The 21,812-nt window shown below is 42.5% G+C and overlaps 2 protein-coding genes across 5 annotated transcripts in view; both read left to right on the forward strand.

Annotated features, from left to right (window-relative positions):
* Positions 1-10,684, forward strand: part of LOC125899292 (abl interactor 2-like) — a 41,044-nt gene extending 30,360 nt beyond the window's left edge. For 2 of the 4 annotated variants that reach the window (XM_049593475.1, XM_049593476.1), the window contains 7 exons: positions 412-564; positions 2,709-2,833; positions 3,250-3,558; positions 7,083-7,247; positions 7,414-7,494; positions 8,765-8,947; positions 9,099-10,684. In XM_049593475.1, coding sequence (XP_049449432.1) covers positions 412-564; positions 2,709-2,833; positions 3,250-3,558; positions 7,083-7,247; positions 7,414-7,494; positions 8,765-8,947; positions 9,099-9,274 — 1,192 coding nt within the window. In that variant the 3' untranslated portion in view covers positions 9,275-10,684. The remainder of the gene's footprint in view (positions 1-411; positions 565-2,708; positions 2,834-3,249; positions 3,559-7,082; positions 7,248-7,413; positions 7,495-8,764; positions 8,948-9,098) is intronic. The other 2 variants (XM_049593477.1, XM_049593478.1) reach the window with 1 other exon arrangement.
* Positions 10,685-14,607: 3,923 nt separating this feature from the next.
* Positions 14,608-20,969, forward strand: cnot11 (CCR4-NOT transcription complex, subunit 11). Its single transcript, XM_049594037.1, has 7 exons — positions 14,608-15,309; positions 16,902-17,066; positions 17,989-18,141; positions 18,387-18,589; positions 18,871-19,073; positions 19,292-19,388; positions 19,876-20,969. Exons 1-7 carry the CDS (start codon positions 14,991-14,993, stop codon positions 20,071-20,073), a joined length of 1,338 nt encoding a protein of 445 aa, XP_049449994.1. The 5' UTR covers positions 14,608-14,990; the 3' UTR covers positions 20,074-20,969.
* The last annotated feature ends 843 nt before the right edge of the window (positions 20,970-21,812 follow it).

Below are 21,812 nucleotides of genomic sequence, written 5' to 3' on the forward strand. Positions count from 1 at the left end.
CCCAGTATGAAAGTTCATGTTTCTGATGTTGAGTCCCAGATGCAGAGTAAAATAAATTTGGGCAAACTGATCAAACTCCACCACTTTTTCCAGGTTCTCAGGTGCTGTACAGGAAGTGGTCGCCCTACAGAACACAAATTTGTGAATCCTAGGTTAGCGAAGGTATGACCTGCCCTACTCTACCTGTGATTGGCTAGTACTCGTTGCCTTCATTGGTTGGATTGGTTAGGTTTAGGGTAAGAATGCCAGGATGAGCCAATCAGAGGCAGAGTAAATCAAAATAAGGCGGGTCATTTCTTCTCTGTCCTAGGAAATGCAAACTTCCCAACAGGATGCTGCTGTCAGACTTTGTCATCAGAAATAGACTCCACCCGTTAACCCTTTATCCACCCTGACCTCCCACATGTACAGGAAGAACTCCCCCTACAGGACACTGGAGCCAGTGCGCCCCCCGGTGGTGCCCAACGATTACGTCTCCAGCCCCACCAGGAACAATATGGCTGTCGGACAGCTTCCCAGTCCGGCCCGCACCGCCACCCTCAACCATCGCCCCCGAACATACAGGTAGAGGGGTTGGCGTGTAAACATGGCTGCCAGATGACAACTTGAGAGCTTTTTCCTCCCCTCTCATGGCGATGTTTTTATGTGATCACAGAAAGGCAGATCTTCAACACATCTGCAAGTCTAGCGTGGGACTCCAAATTTAGAAATCTTTGGAGTCACTGGGTGTATCACTATTGTACTTTTATTTTAATAACGATGTTAAACTTTGACAAACATGCTTCGTCTCCATCTAGACTGACAGATGTGTTGAAGATAAAGTCCTGACTAACTACTAACGTTGCATCCTTTCAACACGTCCTTCTTTCTCAGTGTGCTTTATTAACTTCATGCTTTCATTCTTGGCTGATCTGATCACTTTTAACAAGGTGAGCGAGCATGAGCAAATACTTTGGACATCATATATGTCACATGGTGAGAAACGTTCCAAGAAAAATGATCCCAAACCTGGAGTTCAGTTTTTAAAGAGAAAAGATCAAAATGTTAACTTCAACCACAACAACTTTTTTAATCTTATAGGAAGAGTTTCCCTCCACACAGACAGGAAACACTCCTTTCAGATGAGCTTAGGTTAAAGGACGGTTAAACATTTTGGGAAATGAGTTGCATTCTTACAGACAGTGATGGTGCTTTCAGACCTAGAGTGGTCTCCTTTGGTCTGAATCAGGGACTCATGTTGTTCCAAAGTTGTATCATCGACCCAGAGTTGGTTTGTGTTCTCACGGCACCATGTCGAACTGCCGAACCTTTAAACCTTTATAAGATTTTGACCTGTCCCCTGGAGCGTCTCTGTGGATGGTCAATGAGTGTGGACAATGCAGAAAAATAATAGAGCAATCTGCTGTTACATGATTCCCAAAACCTTTGCTCGTGAGTTCTCACCTGTCTTCTTGTTTTGTTGTTGAACTTTGCTTTATCACAAACTCTGCTGCTGTCCTGTGTTTCCTCTGTGATGTCACTCAGCAGTGACACTCAGGGAGTTTCTATAGTTGATTTAAAACGCAGCTTTGTGCTAAAATATGTCTCATGGTTACTGCAGTGAAACAGGGGTAGTTATTAATTAGTGAATAAAAACATTCAAGTTGACTGATAAACAATATTAAATAGTAAACATGATCTTTAGTCTTATATTGCTTCCTAAGACAATCACTCACTAACATGTCACAGTTTTAACTGGCTAAAATCCTGTTCACTGATATCAACATTTTTCTGTTAATTTTGATTTGACTTCCTGTTAGTGCATCTGACAGTCGTGTTGTTTGAGCATCACTGCTGAGTGACGTCAGAGGACACAAACTAACTTCCTGCTTTCATCCTCGCAGCATCAACTAACTGATTTTCTTCTCATTCATTGATTCATTGATTCAGTGTGCAGCTTTACTGTCTCTCCTCTGCAGTTTATCCACCTGTGTGAGCCTCTAACAGGCCGCCTGTTGATGCTCTGGATGGGAAAACTATTTCCCATCCAATCACCATCTCTGTCTGTGCTGGTCTGGAGCCGTCAGCCAATCAGATTCTGTGTCTGCAGCTTTTCATTGCTTCATATCTTCTGTGCCGACATTAACGTTTGACTCACTGCTGCTGCTCTAACAGCCACCGCTCTGCTTTTATTCTGAAGTTTCTCTGCAGGCAGCTGACTTACTTCTCTTTCTGTCTTATTAATCTTCATCACTTCATCAGCTGCTCTGACATCCTCTTCTCTCCTGTCTTCATTATCTGCTTGTGTCATGAAGGAGGTGTGTCACGTGGCATGAAGCGTAAAAAGAGTTTCAGACCTGTATCAGCATGTTTGTAGCTTTCTTTTAAAAATATTTAGCGAGCTGGCTTCCCTGATATTTATACGTAGTGTGTTCCATAGTTTTGGGGCGTCACTGACAAAGGCTGCATCCCTGATCTTCCACCAGCTGTTTCTGGGAACCTCCAATAACTACAGCTAACAACCAGCAGCGGATGATCGCAGTGTTCATGGAGACAAATAGTTCACAAGGGAGTTAGCGATGTAGCTCGGTCCCAGCCCATGTAGGCTAAAGAAGGCGAAGTTGAGCTGTAGACACATTTTCTAGACCTGAACACTTTTACAGTACATTAATAATCCTGCCGTGTGTGTGTGTGTGTGTGTGTGTGTGTGCGCGTGTGTGTGCGTGCAGTGGTAGCAGTGGTGGCAGCCATCCCAGCAGCAGCAGTCGCAGCAGCAGCAGGGAGAACAGTGGCAGCGGCAGCGTGGGCATTCCTATTGCCGTGCCGACGCCGTCCCCGCCCTCCACCTTCCCAGGTAACACATGCAAGCAACGCGCACACGTTTACACTTTACAACATCTTTCCTTCCTTCTCTATCCTTCCGACTTTCTTGATTTAATAGAATGATAGAAACTCTTAGCTCATTTTTATTTTGAGTTTGATTTAATGTTTCTGTTGATGTGATTAGAAGCCAGGAAGAATATTCACTCTGTATTAATAAAACTATCAATGATCCTAATAAATCAACGATTAATTTAATTCCCTTCCTTTGCTTTTTTCTTCCATCCTAACATTTATTTTAAAATGTACGTGCACAAAGATGATTAAAGCACATATACAGCTTATTATTGGATGTAATGTTTGAACATATTCCTGTAGCAGCCACTTAACTCCTAATATTCCCTGCTTCCTTCCTTCCTTGCTTCCTTCTTCCCTTTCCTTCTCCTGAAGTTTCCCCGACTGCTGGACCAGCTAGCTCTTCCTCCACTGCTCCTAACTCCTCCCCCTCCCCCTCCCCGACTCCTTCCTCCTTCTCCTCCTCCTCCTCCACCACAACCTTAACACAACCCAACGCAGCCTTACCACCAAACTCACCCGCACAACACGCCGACTCACCTCCTCAGACAAACACACGATCAAACGCACCCGCCAACACCTCTAACCCCGCCCCTGGCTCTGACGTAGAGCTGTCTCCTCTCCTTCCTCCTGCCCCTCCTCCTCCACTCTCCTCCTCCTCCTCCTCATCATCACCTGCTGAAGGTGAGTTTCTGCACCGCCTCTGTCGTCGGCGCTCTGCCTTCCTCCATCCTTCATTTCCTTCTTCTGTTCTGTTTTAATTTAGCTCCTGGTTAAAAAACCTCCTGAACACTGACGAAATTTTAACCAGGAGAAGTTTCAGCAAGTTACAATCTGTAGTCCTCACCACCAGACGCCACTAAATCTCCTTAAATCTTCAAACTGTTCCTTTAATTCCGTCTGTCAGATACTTTTTTAATCAACATTTCATATCCTGCCTTCTCATCTGATCTCAGACCATCTTTAGTTTAAATTTGTTTACATCTAAATGTTGAAAACTAAACCTAAAAAGACTGTGAGGGATTCAGATTCAATAAAATGTTCTGCAGCTCAGACCCCACAGACTGAGCCTCTGATTACACACAGTCTGCTCTGCTTTTATTTTTAGGAGCTGCACAGACACAAGAGTCACAGCAATCACAGAATAACTTTAATTCTGACTGTAGGGACTCGTTCAGCAGCCTGCACACACAACATACAGCTGTCTTCATTTGGCTCATTGTTCATCTTCACATCCTGCTTTTTTATATGTGTTTGGTTTTTTGGTTCACTGTCAAATACACGCTGCTCTCTCACAGTAACTTCACAGTAACACAGAGTACATGATACGGTCAGTGTGGAACATGGACACAGCTTTTTATATTTATCACCTTGAAGCCTGAGATCAGTCCAGTGTGTTTTTTAAAAATAGTAATAATGATAAACTTTATGTATCTAGTGCTTTTCAAAAACAAGTTTACAAGTTTGGAGTCAGTTCAGTGTAGCTAAAAATGGAAACAAAATAAAAGAGACAATGAATAAAAATGTGACGATAAGGAAATGAATGAAAGCAATAATTCAATTCAATTCTATTCAATTTTATTTATAAAGCCTAATATCACAAATCACAATTTGCCTCACAGGGCTTTACTGCATACGACATCCCTCTGTCCTTAGGACCCTCACAGCTGATAAGGAAAAACTCCCCAAAAAACCCCTTTAACGGGGGAAAAAAAACGGTAGAAACCTCAGGAAGAGCAACTGAGGAGGGATCCGTCTTCCAGGACGGACAGACGTGCAATAGATGTCGTACAGAACAGATCAGCATAACAAATTAACAGTAATCCATATGACACAATGAGACAGAGAGAGAGAGAGAGAGAGAGAGAGAGATGCAGGTAATGACAGTAGCTTACAACAACATTATTGAAAGTAATAATATTATAGTTATAGTTCTGGCTACTGTGGTACAATATGTTGAAAGTATGTATTAATACCTGGCAGTATACATGTGTGACAATAGTCATATGTGTATAATAACAGAAGAAGTATGACTAATGACTAATGATGGCAGCAGCAGCAGGAGGCATCTGGCAGGACCACGGCAGCAGCACAACCACACACGTCACGCTGTCCAGGCACCGCTGTGATATGAGTTAATCTGAGAGACAGTGGAGCACAAAGGCTCCGGAGAAGAAGCCGAGTTAGTGACATCCAGAATGGCCGAGTTAGCAAGATGCAGTAATAGAATACGAGAGAGAGAGAGAGAGAGAGAGAGAGAGAGGAAGAAGAAGAGAAGGTGCCCGGTGTATTATAGGGGGGTCCTCCGGCAGACTAGGCCTAAGTCAGCCTAACTAGGGGCTGGTACAGGGCAAGCCTGAGCCAGCCCTAACTATAAGCTTTATCAAAGAGGAAAGTCTTAAGTCTAGTCTTAAATGTGGAGACAGTGTCTGCCTCCCGGACCGTAACAGGAAGATGATTCCACAGGAGAGGAGCCTGATAGCTGAAGGCTCTGGCTCCTGATCTACTTTTGGAGACTTTAGGGACCACGAGTAACCCTGCGTTCTCAGAGCGCAGTGTTCTGGTGGGATAATAAGGCGCTATGGGCTCTCTAAGATATGACGGAGCTTGACCATTTAGAGCTTTATAAGGTAACAGTAGGATTTTAAATTCAGTTCTGGATTTTACAGGGAGCCAGTGCAGAGAAGCTAAAACAGGAGAAATATGATCTCGTTTCTTAGTTCCTGTCAGTACACGTGCTGCTGCATTCTGAATTAGCTGGAGGGTTTTTAAGGACTTACTAGAGCTACCTGATAATAGAGAGTTACAGTAATCCAGCCTAGAGGTAACAAAAGCGTGGACCAATTTTTCTGCATCTTTTCGGGTCAGGATAGGCCTAATTTTCACAATATTACGCAGATGAAAAAATGCAGTCCGTGAGGTTTGTTTTAAATGAGAATTAAAAGACAAATCTTGATCAAATGTTACTCCGAGGTTTCTTACGGTAGTGGCAGGGGCCAGAGCAATGCCATCTAGAGAAACTGTGTCATCAGATAAAGAGTCTCTGAGTTGTCTGGGGCCAAGAACAATAACTTCAGTTTTGTCTGAATTTAACATCAGGAAATTGGTGCTCATCCAGGTTTTTATGTCTTTAAGGCAGTTATGGAGTTTAGTTAATTGATTACTTTCTTCTGGCTTCATCGATAAATACAACTGAGTATCATCCGCATAACAATGGAAATTTATAGAGTGATTTCTAATGATGTTACCTAAAGGAAGCATATATAGAGTAAATAGGATTGGTCCGAGCACAGAACCTTGCAGAACTCCAAAACAAACTTTGGTACATAAGGATGATTCATTATGAACCTCAACAAACTGAAAACGATCAGATAAATAAGATTTAAACCAGCTTAGTGCAGAACCTTTTAGGCCAATTAAGTGATCCAGTCTCTGCAGTAGAATTTGATGGTCAATTGTGTCAAACGCCGCACTAAGATCTAATAAAACAAGTACAGAGACAAGTCCTTTGTCCGAAGCAATCAGAAGGTCATTTGTAAATAAACAAACACAAACGAAAAAACCTGTAGTCAAAATCCAGTTCATGAAAAATGAGTTTTGAAGGAGGACAGTAAGGTGACTTGTCTGATTCCCAATAGAAGGTTGTTCCACAGTTGTACCCTCCCTCTGTCTCAAGTCTCACCCTGGGGTTCGATTACAACAGCAGAGCCCTGCACTATGAAGCCAGTTCAACTTTTGTAGGATATCGTCTCGTTATCTGGTTTGACTAACGCGTCACATTGGCCGTCTGGATAACCGGTAGTACAAATCTGGTTATCAACTAGTTCAGTCAGCTCTGGGTTTTCCTATCCAGCCACCAGTGAGTTCATGTGAAAGAGGCGGGCGTGTTCCTGACGAGTGACATCATCAGAGCTATGAATGAAGGAGGCTGCTTAGTATCATATGAGATGAAACGCACCGAATGTTTCTGGGACTGAAATAAGAGGTGGAAAAGTAGTTAGTGACTGATGAGGCCTGTCTGACCGAAGTATTGTATTAATAGTACCGAGAGCCAGTTAACAGAGTGTGGATTATTTTTCACCAGTCAAAACCTAATTTCTCCAAAGTGTTGCGAGTTTAAGCCGCCGAAAAGATCTGTTAAATCTTTTGATTTTAAATACATGAATCACCAGTTCTGACCAGGATCCTCTGTCCTCTGTCTGTCTCAGGTCCTATCGTCCCTCAGTTCTTCAGTATGAACAGGCCTCAGCCCCGCCAGCAGGCTCCTCAGGTGGGGGGGTCACTGCCGTACCGTCGCCCCCCGTCTGTGACTGGTCAGCCAATCGAAACACAGAACCAGGTCAACGGGGGTCCATACTACAACCAGAGCCCAGGTATTATACACTGTCTCACACACACACACACAATCTGGAACAGAACAAGTTGATTTATTCAGGAGATATTTTCCTCCTCACTGAACTCTTACTTTAATTATCAGTGTGATAAAATGATCTATAACTTGATCTATAACTTGATTAACTCTCATGTGTGTGTTGGCAGCATCCCCCCCGCCCCCCTCCCTCCTCCAGTTCACTCCTCAGCTTCCTCTGATGGGTTTCGTCGCTCGAGTTCAAGAGTCCAGTAAGTCTCATTAAGGCACACACACCTGAAAACACATAATACACGACCATTCACATACAATGAGCATGTGTGTGCCAGTATAAAGAGGAAGAGGATTGTTTACTCTGTGGTTGGTTGCTTAGTTACTACAAAGATGGCACACGGTAAGAGATGTTGTTTGCTTGGACTGACGATGAGGTGGAACACGTGAGTTTAAGGCAGTCAAAGGAAAGGAAAGGAAAGGAAGGGAAGGAAAGGAGGGAAGGGAAGGGAAGGAAGGATGGAGGAGGAAAGGAAGGGAAGGAAAGGAGGGAAGGGAAGGAAGGAGGAGGAGGAAGGGAAGGAAAGGAAGGAAGGAGAAGGAAAGGAAGGGAAAGGAAAGGAAAGGAAGGACGGGAAAGGAAGGGAAAAGAAGAAAGGAAAGGAAGGGAAAGGAAGGAAGGGAAAGGAAAGGAAATGGAGGGAAAGGAAGGATGGGAAAGGAAGGGAAAAGAAGGAAGGAATGAAGGGAAGGAAAGGAAGGGAAAGGAAAGGAAGGTGAAGGAAGAAGGGAAAGGAAGGACAGGAAAGGAAGGAAGGAAGGGAAAGGAAGGGAAGGTGAAGGAAGGGAAAGGAAAGGAAGGGAAGGAAAGGAAATGAAGGAAGGGAAAGGAAGGAAGAAGGGAAGGAAAAGGGAGGAAGGGGAAGGGAAGGAAGGAAGGGGAAGGAAAGGAAGGGAAGGAAAGGAAATGAAGGAAGGGAAAGGAAGGAAGAAGGGAAGGAAAAGGGAGGAAGGGGAAGGGAAGGAAGGAAGGGGAAGGAAAGGAAGGAGGGGAAAGGAAAGGAAGGAAGGGAAAGGAAAGGAAGGGAAGGAAAGGAAAGAAGGGGAAGGAAAGGAAGGGATGGGAAAGGAAGGAAGGGAAGGAAAGGAAGGGAAGGAAGGGAAGGGAAGGGAGCATCCTTACAAGCAGGATGACATCACAAAAGGTATGTAGACTTAGCTACCCAGTCAGGGAAGCAAATGTTTCCGTTTCAGTAGTGTGGACGCTGGGCATAAATGTAGCAGTAGTGGGTGCAGCAGTAGCTCAGTCCACAGGGACTTGTCTTGGGAACCAGAGGCTCAAGTCCCGGTTCTGGCCAAGTATGGACCATGGGCTGGCAGCTGGAGAGGTGCCAGTTCACCTCCTCGCCTCTTCCTTGTGCAAGACACCGAACCTCAGTGTTTTATTTTACTAAATCAAATGTATAGGAGGTTTTGGTGTAAAGCACATGAGTGTGTTTCTGAGTGTACAATGTCCTTCCTCACTTCCAGTCTCAGACGTCCCTCCTCCACCTCACCCAGCTGCAGAGAGCCAATCAGCGCCTGAGGAGCCCCTGCCAACTCCTCAGCCACTGGAGGATGGACATGAAGAGGAGGAGTCAGCAGTGGTGGAGTACAGCGACCCGTACGCTGAGGAGGACCCACCGTGGGCCCCCAGAACCTACATGGAGAAAGGTACAGAAACATAAAGCTGTGTCCCAAATCATCCACAGTGAATGTGATCCTGCAGCACTCGTCCTTTTTTTACTCTCTGCATGTCTGTGTCTGTACCGTCTCTGTCAAATAAAGACAAACTATCTGTGGTATCATTTTTGTCGCCCTCCAGTGGTGGCCATCTACGACTACACGGCCGACAAGGAGGACGAGCTGTCGTTCCAGGAAGGAGCGATCATCTACGTGATCAAGAAGAACGAGGACGGGTGGTACGAAGGCGTGATGAACGCCACCACGGGCCTCTTCCCTGGAAACTATGTGGAGTCCATCATGCACTACGCCGACTGAGGACCAACACTTCTGTGTTCATGTGTGTCTGTGGACGTGTGGCGTCTCACACCAGTTCAGTGTATCCGATCTGAGCCAGAAGGGAAAAGATGACTCAGCTCTGTTCCTGTTTTTCCTTTTAGTTTCTCACACTAATCGATCACAAACAGATCAAAGAATCTGAGTTTCACTAATATTTTATCGTGTTTATTGGACAGAATCAGAGCTGGAGTTTGTTATCGTCTCTGTCTACCCATAAGGCAGTTTTTGTGAGTTCTGTTGTTGGAGAAGTGAGCAGAGCTTCAGGCGTCTTCATGTTGTGTGTTGGTGTGATGGATCCCAATGTTCCCGTTCTTTCACAGAAGGTCAGAGAAAACGTTTTTATATCTTGTAGTTCTTGTGATCACAAGAATTTTTTTTCTAGTTGTGCACTCTCCTCCCTTCACCCCGACCCTCAGCAGAGGACGATCACAGTCCGTCCCCTGAAGTGAGGACTTGAGATTATTTTTAGTGTTAACAGAAGAAATATGTGACGCTCTGATCCCAGAGATTAAAAAGACAGAATCAAATGAAGCTATGCAAAAGACACTTTTACACTAAAAACCAAATTCAGAGATTTTCTTTCTTTCTTTGTTTCCTCTGAAGCACTTTTACACTACGACTCATTGTGTCTGCAAAAACTGATAAATTAACATTTAGCTATAGCTCTTATTGAGGCTCTTCTCAGTGTTTAATCAAGAAAAAATACTTTTTAATTTTACAAATACTGAAGTCTGCGTCACTGATTAACACGTTTTGTTTCCTGTGACGGCTTCACAATAAAAGCCAACCGCTTTTTTTGCCAGTAGAATTTTTTTTTTTTTTATGTGAAGCAGCAGCAGGAAACATCATGTTAGCATCAGCAGCAGTTTAATGCAGCTCTGCGTCAGCTGCAGGAGAGTGAACAGAAAACAGTGAATCAAATTTAGCACCAGAGACTTATCTTTGTAAATAATTCCAGTCCTCCAAATCCCTCGAAAACAGAAGTCCAGACTCGCATTTATCATCATCGTCTCAGAGCAGGAGTTTTTTGATCCAAGTTTTAGGACAAGCACTGAAAGCATTTTATCTTTTTAAGTTTCCGTAAAAAAACAAAAACAGACCCTCTTATTTTTTAATACTGCAGCTGATCTTCCTCTCTTTATCTCATCGTCCTCCTCGTTCTCCTCATCCTCACCTGCTGTCGTGTTAATTATGTAAAAGATCAGACAATTAAACCAACAAACCACATCATCGAATCAGTGTTCAAACCAGTTTCAGTCTCTCCTGAGTGTTTTCACTGCATCAGGAGGATTTATTTTATTTAGTTTATAACCAACTCCTCGTCCCTTTGACCTTTGGCCTCAGCAAATACCCTCCTTAGTTTCTCAAGAGCCTTATCTTCATCTTTTTATCATCAGTGAAGTGTTAAAAGTATGGAGCCCAATATGAAAAAGGACAAAAGGATCTTTGTAAGTTATTACAATGAAAAACTTTCTTGAAATAATGACTGAGAGTGACACAGCTCGCTCCAATATGGCGGCACTGAACAGAGTGGTGTCGTCAGCATACACAACTATGTTGGCATTTTTACACACAATGGCAACTCATTAAAAATGGAGTATTACAAAGACCTTTAACGATAATGAAAAGCTGTCTTGAAATAACAACTTAATATCTCGAAAATAGTAATAATAATATTTTTAGATGCTGTACATCATTGATTTTCTACCCTAAATCATTTTGAGAAGGTTTCTCATCATAGTGAGTTACAGCATCTTTTATTTTCATCACAAGTCTTCATATTATTTTTTTCTGTTACTGGGCTTCCATATAAAGATACTGAGAACTCTGGGAAAATAATTAGAGATGAAACAAAGGAGTAAGAAAGACACTAAAATATTTACACTAATAATCAAACTGCAATAGAAGACAGAAATATCAAACTCAGTGGAGAGGAGTGAATGACAGACAGTTTTCAGTGACTTTTGTGCCATAAATAATAATCATTGTCGTCTCTGATGTGAAGTCTGTAGACTGAGCCTCTGTGTTTTATTTTAAAGCTGAGCAGAGCTGTGGTGAAAAGTGTTTTACCACGTAGAAAGAAACTACTTTTAATACATCCTGTGATCTGTGCAGATGAAGACAGTTGTTGAAGGATAGTTTGGGATTTTTTTCGCCCAGCTTGGGTCTTATTGTTTTAGTTTTTACTCTCACTTTAAAGAATTTAACTGAAAATGTGATTTAAACCTGAAGTTTGGAAGAAAAGTCAAACCTGAGCATCAAAATGAGGTTCCCTGAAGAGTTTTTAAAGCTTTAAACTCAACACTGAATCCCCAATGCAAAGACAGAAAACTAAATTCTGGTCTAAATTAACAGGATCAGATCAGGACGAGGTCTTCCTCCAGTGAAGGTTTGATCCTTTCGCACCAAACTCCAGCAGAAAACCGACAGATTTAAGATGAATTCAGACACCTGTGTTTCCCTCCCGGTGGTGTTGCAGCCTGGGCCTGTCGTCGTCGTGTTCTCATGTGGTTCTCGTGTGGTGAAGTGGACCTGAACAAAGCGCCTGGTTGCCAGTGTTGAAGTTTACAGTGTGTTTGCCTGCATGCCTGATATAATAACTGACATTTTTATTCACGATGTTTTCATACTCTTTGTATTTCTTCTTTTTTGATTTATGGTGTGTGTGTGTGTTTGATCAGCTGGAGGTGGTGGTGTTTCTGTTCAGTGCTGTTTGGTTGTAATAGCCCTTTAAAAAGACGTCCTGTGTGTTTGGACTCTCAGGTGGAGGTTGGATGTTTCTGTGCCATATAAACAGATGTGTGTGTGGGAGTGTGTGTATACAGTGTGTGTGTGAAGCAGTATGAACCAAATGTTCCCTCGTGGACTGAAGTGGACCTGAAACAGTGTTTTTTTTTTTTCTTGTTGTACAGTTTGATATTAAAGAGGCACAAAAACCAGAGCGTGCCGACCCCTCAGAGGAAGATTAATCTTTTAGTGCCACTAACAGAGTCGCTGTGTAGAGCTGCAATCTAACGAGGACTTTCACTGTCACTCTGTCAGTTATTTTCTGGATTAATCGATCAGTTGTTTGGTCCATAGCAGGTAGAGACACACATCTAGTGATGTACTTGGACACATCATCAGTGACAGTACCAGGGGTCATTGGGGGTTTTGGGTCTTTCAACGTCAGACCCCCTCACCCTGACGAGCCAACCAGGTGTGATCAGTGTAGGAGAGATGTCAGCGTCTCATAATCCGCCCATGGTCGGCACGCTCTGGTTTTTGTTCTGCCTGCAGTTTTCCTTTAACACAGAGAGTGAATCAAGAAATGAGACGATCCATGAAATGTGACAGGCGACTTCTCTCAGGCTGATTTTACCAGAAACTCATCAGTGCCCCTGCAGACGTTTCACCTACGATTTCAGACTCAGGTCTAAATACACAAAATCATCTAAAGAAAATCGACTATGAGATCATTTATCTTCTGTCTCTTATCAGTAAAGAGCAACTCACAGTCATAACTAAACAGGAAACACGAGATCTTGTGGGAAAACTTGTGTCTGAGGTCTTTGAACGTCACTGAGAAACAAGTTTTACCAGAAAGAATCAGATCTTTAATTTGCACTTTTTTATTGAAGTGAATTCAACAGTAAGAGATTAAATCTTTTACCTGGATTATATTTGTACACTTAAACCTGAGAGTCGATCGATGAGCTGCAGTTTGATCCTTCAGTGAGCTGTAAACCCACCTGTCAGTCTGCAGTGTTTTCCTGGTAAAACCTGATGTCTGGAGAAGTTCTCTGCTTTCCAAACCGAAGCGCGACTGAAAGCACATCGCTCTTTTGTAAGAGAGAAAAAAGTGGAATTACTAAATAAATGTTATAACAGCTTGTCTGTGTTACTGTCTCTAAGTTACATAGAAATACATGACTGCAAAGTAACAAGTTACCAGTGGTATAATGTAACTAAATGTGCCGTACTATACTAGTGTATGATTTTCACAATACTTATACTTTACCTGAGTATCAACATTTAATATTACTTTATACTTAAGTCCGCTGCATCCCTGAGACAATTATTGTAGTTTTTACTCCACTACATTTATCGGACTCTTACAGTTACTAGTTACCTTTTACAAAATAAAGAAATGTTATATGTAACCTATGTATGTGACTACTATACTACTAATCTACCCAGAAGTACACAGAGTATGTAAAATTGTCATATTGACGAACTCCAACATTAAAATGTTTGTACATGTATTCACTGGTGATAAAAAAACAATGTAATATTCTATAATAACAGGTGTAACATTGTGAAAGGAGGATTCTGCAGAGTGAGTACTTTTACTTTGACTACCTTTAGTACATTTTGCTGATAACACTTTCACTTAACATTTTTAATCCAGTACGTTTACTTAAAATACAATATTTTTGACTAGTATTTCTACTTTTACTCATCATATCTGTTCACTTTAGCCTTTAACTAGCTCTGACTTTTATGATAGAGGTCTGAAACTCTTTCTTTTTATACTTCATGCTGCTGCAACTCTTAAAATCTTACTTGATTTTATGATTTATAGTTTTATAATTCTATGATTTTATTCAGTTCTGTTTTATGTTCATTCTGCCTATTTTCATGTGAAGCACTCAGTGCTTATACTGCCATTATTTCACTTTGTGCTGCATTTCTTGTATGAAAGGTGTATAAATAAAGTTAATACTATTATTATTAAGTAAATAAGTACTTCTGAATAGGCTACTTCTTTCACCACTGCTAGTTACTTAAGCTATCAACAAAAAAAAAGTAGTGCAGTAAAAAGTTCAAAATTTTCCTCTTTGATGTAGAGGAGAAGTATAAGTAGCAGAAAATGGAAATACTCAAGTAAAGTATAAGTAAGACTACCTCAAAATGGAAGTGCAGCACATAAGTGACATTACATAATATTCATAATATAATTTAAATAGTATTTTATTTATAATTAATATAAATATTATAGCAGTTATATATAGCTTATTATATACTGTAACCTCTTTGCTCACATTCCACCACTCCACGAGTTACAACTTTTTACTTTGACAGCGCAACACACCGGAAGTACATTGCAAGTGCTTATGGGTAAAGATGCGTTAACAGGTGAAGTTAGCGTTTATTTCAGGTCAGTTTCACATTTGAAAGTTTTGACTTAAAGATTAACGGTTAACCGATAGTGGAATCAAACAGTTTTAATTGTCATAAAATATCGTTAAATGTTAATTTTATAAAAGCTAAGCGCGTACCGGAAGCGGAACTCCGGAAAAAAAACTACGCTACCCAGAATGCACCGCGCCCACAGGGTCAGAATTTAAACGGCTAACGTTAACAGCGCAGAGCAGTGTCTAACAGTCCGGATAACACGTCATTAAACTGGAATAAATTGGGAATATTTGAGTTTGGTTTGTGTTTGTCGGGTTTATTAGACTGTTATGTAGCTACCGGACCGGTCAGAGCCGGTTTTAATGGGCGGACTCTTCAGTTTGTGACATGACTTCACCGGTTTCTGTTAGCTAGCATTGCTGCTAGGCTAAGCTAACTCTCAGCTAACGACTTCGGGACTGTTTGGTTTTCTCCCGCAGACATGATTTAACTTCTGGTGAACTGTATCAACAGAAAACATCGCGTTTTATAACAACACCGACCTCCAGAGAGCTGAGCTGACCGAGGCGGGCAGACCATGACCCTCGCCCCGAAGGAGCTGTCCAACCTGCTGAGCATCATCTCGGAGGAGGCATGCACCAACACCTTCGAGAGCCTCTCCACCCACTTCCATCACTACTTCGGGAAAGCGGAGCACTTCAGGGTGGGCTCGGTGCTGGTCATGCTCCTGCAGCAGCCTGACCTGCTGCCCAGCTCCCCGCAGAGGCTCACCGCCCTCTACCTGCTCTGGGAGATGTACCGCACCGAGCCGCTGGCTGCGAACCCCTTCGCTGCCGTGTTCGCTCACCTGCTGAACCCTGCACCTGCCGGGGAGGAGCAGGAGAAGGTGCTCTCAGGTAAGGCCCTGTGTGTGTCCCAAAATAATAATACAACATAATAATAATAATACATTTATTAATATAGCACCCTTCAAAACAGATGTTACAAAGTACTTCACGAGACCATAAAAACAGTTAAATGAAGTAAGACAATAAAGAATGAGGTGTCTGCAAATAGTAAATAAAATATGTACATACAGCTACACAAATAGTCACCTACATAAATATACCCATACACACACATGCTCTGTGCACACCCCTCTTCAGGTCACCCCACAGATTTTCAATTGGATTTAGGTCTGGACTCCAAAACTTTAATTTTCTTCCGTTGATTTGTTCATATGTTTTGGGTCATTGTTGTGCTGGAAGGTGAAATTCATCTTCATCCTCAGCTTTCTAGCAGACACCTGAAGGTTTTGGCAAAATTGGCTGACATCAGGAACTGTTCATAGTTCTTCCCTCCACCTGGACTAAATCTCCAGTTCCACCTGAAGAAAAATGACCCCAAAGCATGATGCTTCACTGCTGTTTTTGAGCCAGACATACCTTTTGGAAATATGCCCAAAAAGTCCATAACACCATAGCACATTTTCCCACAATGCTTTTGGAAGATTTGATGCATCTTTTTGCAAAATTTAACCAGGCTTGGATGTTTTTTTTTTAGTAAGAAAACGCTTCCATCTTGCGACCCCACCCCACAGTGCAGACATATGAAGAATACGAGAGATTGTAGTCACATGTAGGACACAGCCAGTTCTTGCCAGAGATTCCCGCAGCTTGGTCAGCGTTGTTGTCGGCCTCTTGGCAGCGTCCCTGACCAGTTTTTGTTTTGTCTTTTCATCAATTATGGAGGGACGTCCAGTTCTTGGTAACGTCACTGTTGTTCTGGATTTTCTTCACTGTGTTCCACGGTTTATCTAATGCAGTGGAAGTGTGTTTGTACTAAAAATGTGTATTTAAATGTCTTTTAAAAGTGGATGCAGATGCAGATGATCGTACCTGAACAAGAAGGTGCATTCCACCTGTCCAGTTAAAACCTTGTATCACCAGATGAGTTGATGTTGAATGTTTGTGATCAAGTGAAGGATGAAGTGTTCCTTTATGTGTTGAGAAAACTCTCATTCTTAAAGCTAAATCAGCTCTTTCAAACCCTCTTGGATCAGCTGTATAATACCTGTGTATCAGCTAGGGTTGCCATGATTAGTTGAGTAATCGATGACTAATCGACTATTAAAATAATCGGTGACTATTTTAGTAGTCGACTAATTGGTCATTTTTCATAGAAAAGCACTACAAAAGTACCCAAAATACTCTTACTGCAGCTTCTTACGTTCAGATATTGGCAGCTTTACACACTCTCCCGTGACGGTGAACTAAAACCCTTTGGCGTGAGTACGAAACAAGACATTAGATGATGTAATTTTGGGGTTTGGGCGAGACAGACCGACATTTTTCAACATTTTAACACATTTTTCAATGAAATGATTAGACGACTAATCGAAGAAATAATCGACAGATTAGTTGACAGTGAAAATAATCGTTAGTGGCAGCCCTAGTATCAGCACATGTTCTTCAACCACATCGTTCTGTGTCATGTGACCTCTCTCCAGGCTTCCTCCCTCCCATCACGCAGCCTGAAAAGTTCTTCCTGTCCCAGCTGATGTTGGCGCCGCCCAGGGATCTCTTCAAGAAGACGCCCAGACAGGTGTCCTGCATGGACGTCGGCAACATGCCGCAGGCCATCGACATCAGTGGGCTGCAGCTGGCGTTAGCAGGTCAGTGTACACCAACACAAAAGTGACAGCACTCACATTTAAAGGCTGAAATTTAAGAATAGCAGATGGCAGGGGGTGGCTAAACTATGGCCTACAGTTTTAAATGGCCCACAGCGACTTTTTGAAAAGAAACTAGAATCTGGCTTGAGCATATTTCTAATTAATGTTATTGTATAAATATATATTTAGCACAGCCAAGTTCACACACAGTGTTGCTGTAATCTGGAACTACTACTACTACTGAGCCCTGCCATTGCACTTCTTAAGATGAACACTGGATGTCTCTGCTTCACCAACAATTATTAATGACTAGTCAATAAAAACATTTACCTCAGTAAACATGGCGGTGGACCTGAAGATACAAAATCGTCTGGGGCAAATGGACGTTCTGGTAGAGACACACTTATTTTCATGCTGTGTAACTGGTTAAAAACTGCATTTACTGTTGTTTGCTATGTGACTCCTTATTATTGTTCTGTATTTGGTTCTAAGACAAAAAGTTTGGCCTTCTCTAAGTTAAAGTATATAAAATATTACTTTAGTTCACATGGTGAAGAGTCAGGCGGGAACATTAACTGGATTCTTTTAAAACACACGTTCGCAGACACAACTGGCTGCATCATGAACAGAATATTTCACATACCTGTGTCTGTACTACATGTGTTACTGGAGATCATCAGAGGACCATACAGAACTGTCAGATTTGCATGATGTAAACAATAAACATGGCGACACTCGAGGAGGTTTCTATATTGTTATTTCTGAGATGACAGCAGAATAGAACATTATTTTATTTTATTTTTAGTCTGTTTTTTATTATGCAGTTTATTTTACTTTTTTATCTTATGTTATTTTATTGCATTGTTTGTTTGTTTTTTAATTTTATTTTAAAGGTCCTATGTTTTGTGTGTTTGTTGTGCAGAGCGTCAGTCAGAGCTGCCCACTCAGAGTAAAGCCAGCTTCCCCAGCATCCTCAACGACCCTGATCCAGACTCTTCTAACTCAGGATTCGACAGCTCTGTGGCCAATCAGATCATAGAGTCTCTGGTCACAGGGCCCCGCCCTCCACTGGAGAGTAAGTGTTTCGGATTTTAATGTTTGAAAGACTAACTAAACCCCAGAGTTTTGCCTCCTCCCTGGAACGTGAAAAAAGTATGAAAAATGGGCAGGGTAGGGAGGCGGACTGAGACACACCCAGTCGCTTTGTCATAGCGCCTCCTGACCCACAGACTTCTTCAGACTTGTAGAGGATCAGTTTCACTTTGAATAAAGTTATTTAGTGTATGATAATCTGAACGTCCACCCCCTCTCCGTCCTCAGGTCACTTCCGCCCCGAGTTCATCCGCCCACCCCCTCCCCTCCATGTGTGTGAGGACGAGCTGGCGTGGCTGAACCCCACTGAGCCGGATCACAGCATCCAATGGGATCGCTCCATGTGTGTGAAGAACAGCACCGGCGTGGAGATCAAACGCATCATGTCCAAGGCCTTCAAGAGCTCGCTGTCGGCTCAGCAGCAGTCACAGGTGAGCTCGTGACACGCTGTGTCGGTTCACGTGACAGGAAAAAGTTTTGACTTTTTTTGGGGACTATTTTCAGCTGCAGATTAATCCACATCTGGTGCTGTAGTGAGTTTAAGTGTCAGCAGGACACTGTGTGTGACTGAGTCAGAATAAACTACAGTGTGTGTCTATGGTGATGAAGGAACCTGTCGGTGACACGGTGTGACTCACTGATGTGTTTTAACAACGGTGGAGGAAGAAGAGTAGTCAGGCTGTAAACTCCCTCCCTCTCTGTCTCTGTGCAGCTGTTGGCGGAGCTGGAGAAGGACCCAAAGCTGGTGTATCACATCGGTCTGTCTCCGGCGAAGCTCCCTGATCTGGTGGAGAACAACCCGCTGGTGGCCATCGAGATGCTGCTGAAGCTGATGCAGAGCAGCCAGATCACTGAGTATTTCTCAGTGCTGGTGAACATGGACATGTCGCTGCACTCCATGGAGGTCGTCAACAGGTCAGGACGCTGCGCTCCACACTGCATCTGACGGTTTTCATGCTTAACCCTTTAAAACCTGAGCAGATTTACTTTATTTCTCTCAAAAACATGAGAAGAAGGCAACAAACAACTTAACAAGAAACTACCTAAATATTAGCAGTAATGCTAATTATAATGCTGATGTGACCATTTCTTCTTTCAGTGTTCATGATTGTTAAATCCGGTCACGTTCACAGGTTGACCACAGCGGTGGATTTACCTCCAGAGTTCATCCACCTCTACATCTCCAACTGCATCTCCACCTGTGAGCAAATCAAAGACAAGTACATGCAGGTACAGAACAACACTTTGATAATAACGATCCTTTAAAAAGGCCGGAGTGTAGTCGACCTGCTCTCTGACAAAAACAGAAATATGTGAATGTGTTAAAAACGATATTTTAACACATTCACATATAGCAAAAAAAAAAAACCTGTGGACCTCAAGGAGTCATTAATAAATCACTGCATTCATGTAGAGTTTGCATGTACATATTTTTATACGTGTGCTTTCATGCAGTTTGTTACCTGAACTATTTTTACTTTTATTTGGAGACATACTCACTCTAATAACCGTATGTCTACATAAACCTACCTCTGCTCGGGACCATATTGTCTTAAATGTGGTTAAAAATGATCTTGAAAAGGTCTTAAAAACAAGTTTAGGTGTTTGATACCTGTAGACACCCTGTTTATGTTCTTGAGGTCAGTTTTAGTATGGAGGCTGTAGGTTGTATTGTATTTTACAGAGAGTTGTTTCTAATATTTGATATTTCCTCCAGAACCGTCTGGTCCGTCTGGTCTGCGTCTTCCTCCAGTCGCTGATCAGAAACAAGATCATCAACGTTCAGGACCTGTTCATCGAGGTGCAGGCCTTCTGCATCGAGTTCAGCCGCATCCGAGAAGCTGCGGGCCTCTTTCGCCTCCTCAAGACCCTGGACACCGGAGAAAACCCCGCCGAGGCTAAACCTGCCAAATAATGATCCTCACAGAGACAGTGCACAGACAGACTGGAGTCGTGGTCTGAGCTGCTAAAATAAATCTATCAAACAGTCAAAGGGACACGGTTTGGTGCAACACGCTTCATGACTCTGAACATCACAGGAGCAGAAACTGGTGCAGTTGATACTGTAAATATGTGGTGACGTCAGGGTCAGGACGGTGTAAAGGTGTTCAAACTGGTTTGATATTAGGCCAAACACCAGACTGGACTGGTACGCCGCATGATACCAGGTGTCACTACCCCTGAGAGGAACATAAAAACACTGTGTCTCAACAGAAAACTAGCGACTGTTACGTCACATCACGTAATATCAACACCATTAAAGAAGCACTTCTGTTACTTTATGTGAACAAACCAGGTAAACATCAGCTGTTTGCTCGAGATCAGACTGGAGACGTAACCACGTAAAAGATGAGTGAGCAGCCTACATGCTGTCCTACTCTGTAAACCTTTTAAAACAGAAAACACATTTTATATTGTGACTGACGCACAGTTTGGTCGACAGCAAGTAGCCTAGCTTGTTGTTAACAAGAGTTATTTAGCTCATTGGGAACTTTCAGCTCCATCGTGACACCGTCAGCACAGATCGCTGATTTAGGCGACTTTTTAATTTGCAATGTGTTACAACGACAAACGCCGGTTCAGCTGGTTTGCATAAAATCAGACTGGTCTGAGCTCGTACACCGTGCCGGAAACTGACCCAACTCTGAGTGACGTCATCCTCAGTTCTGCCTCTGAACTCTGTCCCATCCTCCCGTCTCCATTTTCCAGAAGTCAAACAACAAAAGGATGAACTCACTTCACCGTTTCATTTTTCTACCAGAGCTCTTTTCCTTTGGAAATCTTTTCCTTTTCTCTAATTAAACAGATTGTTTAGTTGAATCTTGTTGTTGTGATTTCATTAATGTTTTTTAATCAGGTCTGTCGTCCACTTCCTGTTTGTAACAGCTGTTAATGTTCACACATGGAAGAAACTAATCACTGCTCCCGTCCGCTCATCATGAACATAGACCTCTGACAGCTGCGGTGAGTACCTGAAAACTTTCTCACATGTCGACATCAGATTGACAATTAGGGTGACGTGTTTCAAGTCAGATGTTCAGACTGATGGAGGCGGCCTGGCTAGCTGTTTGCAGTCTGTATGCTAAGCTAAGCTAACCAGCTCCTGTTTGTAGCTTCATATTTACTGTACAGACGTGAGTCGAATCAATCTGAACATCTGACTGTCAGAGAGGAATGGAGGGAGTGAATGTCCCAACATGTTGAACTATTCCTGAAGATTAACATGTTTCTCGGCCCTTTCTGGTAGAAAGTTTAATAATAATGCTCAAGTATTCCAAACGTCAATTTTGACATTTGTATTAATAAGTCAAATTTGTTTGTATTAACAGGTAAAAATAGAACATCTTGACGTGTCAGATACGCATTTAAAGGACAGAACATGTCCTGTTAACAAGAACATTGCTGACGTTCTAAGACACTTAAAACATTAAAGCTTCCACGCCATTAACTGGCACCAACGTACCCGCCCCTTTTTGACGTAGCGACTGCATTGACCAATGAGGGCTCCTGTTAGTGGGTACGTTTGGCTACATGCCTATCACCTGTCTTCTATACAACTTCAATTTTTGGGACAGCCCATTTTGTGCGAGAGGATAAATTCTGTCAATGTGATTTTGCCAAATGTTACATGTTCCTGGACCAACATCGCAATCA

Source organism: Epinephelus fuscoguttatus, linkage group LG13, assembly GCF_011397635.1.
Source record: "Epinephelus fuscoguttatus linkage group LG13, E.fuscoguttatus.final_Chr_v1".
NCBI lineage: Eukaryota > Metazoa > Chordata > Actinopteri > Perciformes > Serranidae > Epinephelus > Epinephelus fuscoguttatus.